General features: G+C 47.9%; 2 protein-coding genes across 2 annotated transcripts in view; both read right to left on the bottom strand.

Annotated features, from left to right (window-relative positions):
* Nucleotides 1–84: 84 nt before the first annotated feature.
* On the bottom strand, nucleotides 85–1,959 carry LOC146207290 (terminal nucleotidyltransferase 5B-like). Its single transcript, XM_084582199.1, has 2 exons — nucleotides 1,677–1,959; nucleotides 85–1,599 (listed from the first exon to the last, which is right to left on the bottom strand). Exons 1-2 carry the CDS (start codon nucleotides 1,679–1,681, stop codon nucleotides 471–473), a joined length of 1,134 nt encoding a protein of 377 aa, XP_084438325.1. The 5' UTR covers nucleotides 1,682–1,959; the 3' UTR covers nucleotides 85–470.
* Nucleotides 1,960–2,780: 821 nt separating this feature from the next.
* LOC146207289 (protein GDAP2 homolog) overlaps nucleotides 2,781–7,437 on the bottom strand; it is a 47,989-nt gene continuing 43,332 nt past the window's right edge. Inside the window, exons 8-9 of the mRNA XM_084581819.1 lie at nucleotides 5,718–5,861; nucleotides 2,781–3,399 (exon numbers count right to left, since the gene is read on the bottom strand). Coding sequence (XP_084437945.1) covers nucleotides 3,355–3,399; nucleotides 5,718–5,861 — 189 coding nt within the window. The 3' untranslated portion in view covers nucleotides 2,781–3,354. The remainder of the gene's footprint in view (nucleotides 3,400–5,717; nucleotides 5,862–7,437) is intronic.

The raw sequence follows: 7,437 nt of genomic DNA, 5'->3' as shown, positions 1-7,437 counted from the left end.
CGCGGAGTGCGCGAGCGACTGGGTGCCGCTCTCGACCCGCTCGCGCGCGCGCGCGAGCACACACACACACACACACACACACGGTTTTGAGCCGAACACACCGCATTGGTTTTATGCTTTGTTACAGAAAAAAAAAAAAGAAAAAGGAGGAGAAGGAGCTGCCGCCGGTTGCAGCGGCCGTCGGCCTCGCGGTCCGGAGCGGCCGGCCTTGCCCTTATCTCCGGCTGCCGGGCGGCCTTGCCCAGGGAAACAGAGCGGCCCAGTTGGACATGGCAAAAAACAGGGCGGCCTTGGGACCCCGCTCAGCTGTTGCATTCCGGCGCGCGCGTCAAGTCCGACTGACCACCGCAGAGTTCGTCACGTGACAGGGCCCCCGTGGAAGACCCGGGTCGGTCTGTCCGGGCCCAAGACCGCCCTGTCCGGCGGCGCATATTACCGCTCACACACACAGGCACACCGCACCGGTCTCATCAGAGGGGTCCGGCCGCCAGGCCGGGGGTGCCGAGTCCTGGTCCCAGCGTAGGGCCCAGGCCGAGCAGCCAGCAGGGTTGTGCGAACCCGCACAGCCGCGGCGGCTGTTGCTGCACCAGCAGTGCGCGGCACGCCAGCTCCTGGATGAGCTGCAGTGTCTGGCGCCGCTCGTGGCCCATCAGGCAAACGGTGGAGCCGTCGACGACGCGGTACAGGGTCGCCAGGAACGAGTAGCGCAACCGCTCGTGCGCCAGGTGGTTGGCCAGGAAGCTGTGTAGCTTGGCGCGCTGCGCCCCGATCTCCGGGAAGTCGATGAAGAACCGCGAGCACATATAGCGCTCCAGAGCCCGCGTCGAGTCCGTGGCGTGGAAGCCACGCGCCAGGAGGTGGCAATACTTGAGCAAGCCACCGCCGCGGATCTCCTCTGGGTTGCGCGTGGCGATGAGCCGCCGCCGAAGGTGCTCGAGCGCCTGGCCGAAGTTGCCGTACACGGATTCAGCCAACACGCTTGGGAAGAAGTCTTGTGTGCAGCGGGGCAGCAGTGCTTCGGCCGAGCCGGCGCACTGGTGGAGCAGCAGAAGCGGGTCGACCACGATCTGGAACGAGTCGACGCTGAACTCGAACTGGCGTCTCATGCGGTGCACGAACTTGAGCTCCACGTTGCGGCCCAGGCTATTGGAGAGCGAAACAAGGGACCAGCGGTCCTCATCGGTGGCCACCTTGACCAGCTTGTGCAGGTAGGCCTCTTTAAGGGCGCACGCGCTGATGCGCTTGACGCCGGCCGGCAGCAGCTCCGCTAGTGCATCCAGCACGGCTGTTTTGACGCGCTCGAAGCCACCGGCGCCGCTGCTGCCCAGCTCGCAGCCGAAGATCACGTCCAGGTCATTGTACTCAGCCGACGTGTCCGGCTCGAGTACGTAAGACGCGGCGCCGCCGTTCAGCCGCACGTCCCGCACGGGCACGCCCTGGCGGCCCAGCTGCGACCGCACACGCTGCACCAGATCCCGCAGCCGAGTCTCAAGCGCCGGGAAGTTGCCGCGCCCCTGTACCGACACAGGCTCCTCGAGGAGCTCCTGCAGCCGCACCACCTGGTCGTAGCCCAGCACCGAGAACCGGGCCTCCTCGACACTGCGCCAGCGGAGAGGACGTGTCATGAAGGCGGCTACTGACAGCCGGCCATATGTCGTAAACAAAAATGTACTTGCCTCATGATTCCGAACGCTGGTAGGGCTCGGGATCACCGGTATCGCTTCACTGCAGCTGGCCGACCGAATACCACTTCCCAGGAGCGCGACTGCAGGCAGGCAGTTTCAGCGGCAGGCGGTCCGACGGCGGCTGAACGGACTCCTCGGCGGCTGCTCGTGTGGCCACTGCGGCCAACCGCCAGGCGGCGGGTCGCCTCGTTGCCCAGGAAACGCGCTGCGCATGCGTTCGACCGCTGCCGTGACGCAAGTGCACCGCACGTAATAGCAGCAGCAGCGGCGCGCGTGCAGCGCTGAAACAGACAACTGCGTCAACGACGCCGCGGCAGGCGCCACTGTTTTTTGTTTTTGTTTTCGCGCTGTCCCCCAGCGAACGCCTTGAGCGCTTCTTGCTCACCCGTCCGCGAGCCTGCGTCGTGTGCGTCGCGCTGCTCGAGCACGGAGACAGCCTGCGACAAACGGCGCTCGAAAATTGCCGTTTGAGTAGCCGGAACAAGCAGTTTGCAAATGCCGTGCGGAACTATAGCTAGTGCGCAGTTCCGATCATTGCGTGGGCGTCGTGTTGACGCTGCAGCTGGAGCACCAATCGATATGCGTGGCTCTTCCAGCGTACACGCACGAACACCGGGCTGTGACGTCGGTTACAACCCGGCTGACGTGGGCGGCACTCTGCGCGTCCATTGAGGAATCCGTTGCTATTTAGGGAATCGGGATCGTTCGGCCTCTGACGTCACAACCTTTGTCTCCGCGATTCGGTCAACCCAACTGCGCAACCGCTTGCTGGCATTGTGACCGTAATACTTGCGGAACTTTGACCCTACTTTCGTCTTAAAGGCGGGAAAGAGCATGCGGTGGAAGTGTTGTGATAACACAAACATATGTTTCGCGGGTATCGATCTGATGTTGCCCAACTCGAGACAAAATGGCAGTTTGTCAAAGACAGTCTGCGCATTTCATGCTTCGAAAGTACTGTACGTACTTTCGAGGAACCTATACTGTTTACAAGAAATGCTCCTTCCTAATGCCTCCCACCGCTATCACAATGGAAGACTCAATAACAACAGTCGCGAGGTTATGACAGGAGAAAGAAATGAGCAAGGCAGAGGATGATGAATCACCCACACAATCTTTATACATGCATCTTTTACAAGCAACTGAGCACATCTTGTTAAAAAAAAAACGCTTCAGGTTTGGTAAGCTGCGTAGCAGATGCTAACAGCAAAATTTTCTATAAAATATACCTGTACAAAAGTTAAACGAGCTCCTCTCCTCTCTGGAGAGACATTTGGTCCACATACACACTACAGAGCTGAAAGCATACTGATTTGCCGTCGTGAATATCCAGACTGCACATTTTATATCAAAACAGTTCCAGAAAGCAGAAGCATTCATGTGCTGAAGAGCACAAAATGCCCTCAGTGGAACTCCAATTTCTGTCATCACCTCCGATATAAACACCTCATTGATAAAAAATAACACCTACAACAATCTTCTGTTTCAACATTTCACTTCACTCAATCCAGGAAAATCCGTTGGCCAGAGAAGGGCACATATTCTTGACTCCGAGACATGTTGTAAGGCAACTTCACATTTCAACATTGGGGTAAGTTACTGGTTTATAAAAACACAGCAGTAAAATCTGCATCAAGGTGATGTAGCACCATGCAGTGAAACAAGCTTGCTATTCCAGGTCTGATGGAAGTTCCTGTCTTCGTGGGCCGTTGAGCTGTTGGGAAAGATAAAACAAAGTTGTGATGTGTGCACGAATACTCAGCAGTGACTGCACAGTGGCTACAGCTTCAGAAACTGTTCGTTGATCACATAATGTAAAGAAACAAAAAGAAACGAGGAAAGCAATGACACGGTTGGGCGTAAGTGCCTACTTTATGACATTCATGCAAGAGGGGCATGTCATGCGGTTTTATGGAAGTGCTGTTGCCATTAGAGCACCTACTGTCGAACATGCTCACAGCACAAAGGTGAGGCATATCCAACAATTCGGTAGGCTGCATGACATTTAATTAAGGCAAACAATACATTATAAATAAAAGAACCATGCGTTGCATATGAGCAATGCAGCAAGACAATGCAGAATAAACAAAAAGATAGTATTGCATTTGCTTGAATAATAAACAATGAATGCAGCAGCTATTTCAACAAAAATTATTAGCAATTTGTTACATCATCTAATAAATTCTAATTGTATCCCAAATTTTGAAAAGTTTTGAAACAAAAAGTGTTTATATGCAAGTAAATGTACTCCAGCATCAATTTTAACCAGCAGTTGCAGAAAAAGTCGCATATACTGCTGCCTTTCGATTTTTGTAGCGATATCGATTTACTGATAAACAGTAAAGATGTCGGCAACAGTGCAAACCCTTACTTTTGACAAGCTTGGCTTACTTTCACAGTTTCAGTGAGCAAGTTTCAAATAAAGAGAGCAGGTATTTTGTGATTTCACATGAAGGATTAGACACATTTAGCAATCTTAAAATGATTCCACTTGCAATGAAAGTAATATGGCCTGACATTTGCAAACCTTTAATGATATTTAAGTAGTTATGTATGATGAAACATTCTGAATGTATAAAGTAAAATTCTCTTTAATTTCATTTAAAAAGAATAAATCTTACTATGTTGAAAAAAAAAAAAAAAAAGGCTGCCTTAGTTTCAGTAGCAAAATCACAAAGCATGACAAGCAGGCCTATAGTTAAAGGTCAATAGAGAGCTTGGCTGGGGAGCACTTGCCCATACTCTATGCTACATTTTTATGCTGCTCTTGAGAACTGAAGGCTTTTCTTTCGCACTGCTTTACACATTTTGGGCACATAAAGGCCAGTTTCTAAGACACACTGAACACTGATTCGCAGTAAAAGGCTCCAGGATAGACACATAAAAGTTGTTAAGATGTGAAGAGCGTGAACTGGCGACATCTTTTACCATGGCTATGCACCATCACAAGAGACAATGAATACCTTGGAGATGGCTTGAAAGCTTGTTTGACACAACTGTGCGTATTAAAGTGCACACTGGAAACTGGTCACATTTCTTTAATATAATGCTATACTAGTTCAATAATAATTATAAAGAACTTTTTGTTCCATTCCGCAACACTGCCTCTGCACAGATCAGAAGTGGTGTGATCTCAGTGTCACAGTTGAAGCCAATAATTTGTGATAAAAAAAAAACAATTAAAAATCACATTAATAACTACACATTGATTAATAACTACACATTAAGAATATTCAACTGAAGCCATTGTTCCCATTGTTCAGGCATCACAAAAGTATGCAGAACTGCACTGATCCAGAAGTCTTCGATATGCTTATCTTATGGAATAAAGGCATTTGTGTCACACTTAGTATGACAACATAATTATATATATCAGCCTAGTGAAGTCTTGAGAGTCTATCATATTTGCTATTGCCCCCATCTCTAATATCATCTAAATACCCTTTCCTAATTCAAAATTAAAGGAATATTGTGTATAAGCATTTGGTTAACATCTGTCAGGCTTTGTTACAAAAGCTGAATACAATCAATCCTTTTGGTGACATGCCCATTGAGAAGGAAGATGGCACATACATATGCAGTGCACTGCAACTACCATTCCTGAAGAAACACCTCAATCAATTAAAACTATCAAGATATGTTTGATGATGAGAGGTACTACATATTATTTCTTGCATAGCTATGTCCAATAATATTCAGCATCAGAACTCAATCTCTAATGCTACATTTCTGGATGCAATTATTTGCTGCAATTACATAATTAACAATGCAGAACTTGACATGTACTATGACCAGAAAATTGGCATAACCTTAAATATAAAGGAGCAGAACAGCATATTTAGCCCTTTTAAACATTTATACCGAATGATCATAAAAATATGGTGCTTCAAAAAAACTTGCACTCAATTTTGACACCAATATACAAATATACATCACATAGGATAAGTATGATCACTCCTGATCAAAATAGTTTCTGGGCAGACTAGCAAATTAAATGTGATAAGACACCTCTATTAATGGCAGCACACACACCATGAAATCGTGCTCAAGCACAAATCGTGGCAAATCCAGCTGGTCAGGTGCAATTTCATGGTATAGGTCATCTAGCTTGGGCACCAGGCACAGCCGATGCCTCAAATCAGGGGCACGAAACGTGCAGAACCACCACGCCGCCACCTGAAGGCAAGAAAAAAAAAAAAAAGATAGGCATAAGATCACTTTAGTGCATTCGTTGCGAAAGTCCATGCTCAATAAGAGTACAGATTGGTTATGCGACCTATTATAAAGTATTCAAACAACTACAATGAAGGAAGAAAAATTTCTTGCAACTATAGCTATACCCATGCATTTTTCCCCAGTGGTCAAGCCACTATTTTTGTTTTTGCTGCAATGAACAACTGGTTCACATTAGATGCCAATAAGTAAATAAGCCATTAATTCTGCTGATAAATTTTTATTCAAAGGGGTCACAGAAATCCTTAGCCAGTTTCTGCAGAACTCGCAAAATTTGTAGAGTGAGAAGATACCACGAATGAAGAAACTTGCGGCAACACTGCTTCGAAATCGAGCGTCGTATTCCGCCCATGAGGCTGAGCGCACAACCTGACGCGGTACCCCGTACGTGGCGCACTCGCTCACCAACAAACAGCTTCCGCAACAGAAAAAAAAAAAAGAAAGAAAAAAAAAAAAGCAAACAGCCGGCCTAGTTTTCCACAGCTTGCCGCGCCGCTGGCGCCGTCTCTTGAGAGTGAGCGCAACTAACTCATGCAAGAAAAGCAAACTTCTGAAATCCTGTCGCTAGCATAGCTCTTATTTCCTACTCCCACTCACTCTCCGCCGCCGCAGTTTAGGTGCTTCCAATTGCTAAAAATAAAATATTGTATGACTCGAAAATCGCGTCTAAAGAGATAAACAGTTTCTTTTATTTATTTATTTTTCGCTATGCGCATTTCCCAAAACGTTGATTAGTTTAGCTTCATTTCCCCCAATGTTGTGCATTCTCGAAAATAAAGCTGCCCTTAGAAATGCAGTTAGCAGTCGGAAGATGTGCTCAATGTGGAATGGAGTTAAAAAAAAAAAAATGATCAATGCGTATACACAAGGGTTGGGCGTCATTTCCACTATTTCTTTACTCAGTCGGATCTGTCCTATCATTGTTACAATATTAGGTTATGACCATGCAGGCGTTTTGACGATACTGGCGGTCGAGAACCCGTGATATTGCGTTTCAAAAAATGTTAACTTGCACCTTTACCGCCCGGCTCGATTGGAGCGGTCGAACTTGCTCCTGCATTGGTCCCCCTAATTACAGTGCTTGAGCCTGGCTCCATTGGAGGGGGTTCTCTAGTGATTCGAGCTATGGTGGAAAGAGAAAACATTTGGGGGAGAGAGAGAGAGAAAGCGGTTGGCGGTCCAAGCCATGAAATGATATCCTGGACTAAGGAAATCACCCACACAATTCCGTTAACCAATTAAAGTTTACTCTCTCTCTCTCTCTCTTTCTGGGTTTCCCTTACGGCGCGGTTGAGGTGTCCACAGAAAAACAAGTAAGACAGTTACCGCGCCTTTCCCTTCCTATAAATCAATGTTGTTTTTTTGTCAACGGCTCTTACTCAAACATTTTTTTTTTCAACGGCTCTTACTAAAACTGCGAAGTTGCGGAAACAATAGAGAGAAATGTTATGAGGCCCCCTATTCCCCGCCCCCGGCACGCAGGCCTATGGGACGGAGGCCGAGGCCTCTACGACTAAAG

Source organism: Amblyomma maculatum, chromosome 1 (genome assembly GCF_055883805.1).
Source record: "Amblyomma maculatum isolate TAMU_Amacu chromosome 1, ASM5588380v1, whole genome shotgun sequence".
Lineage (NCBI taxonomy): Eukaryota > Metazoa > Arthropoda > Arachnida > Ixodida > Ixodidae > Amblyomma > Amblyomma maculatum.
Note: the sequence above shows the minus strand (reverse complement) of the source record. Positions and strands in the feature narration are given on the sequence as shown.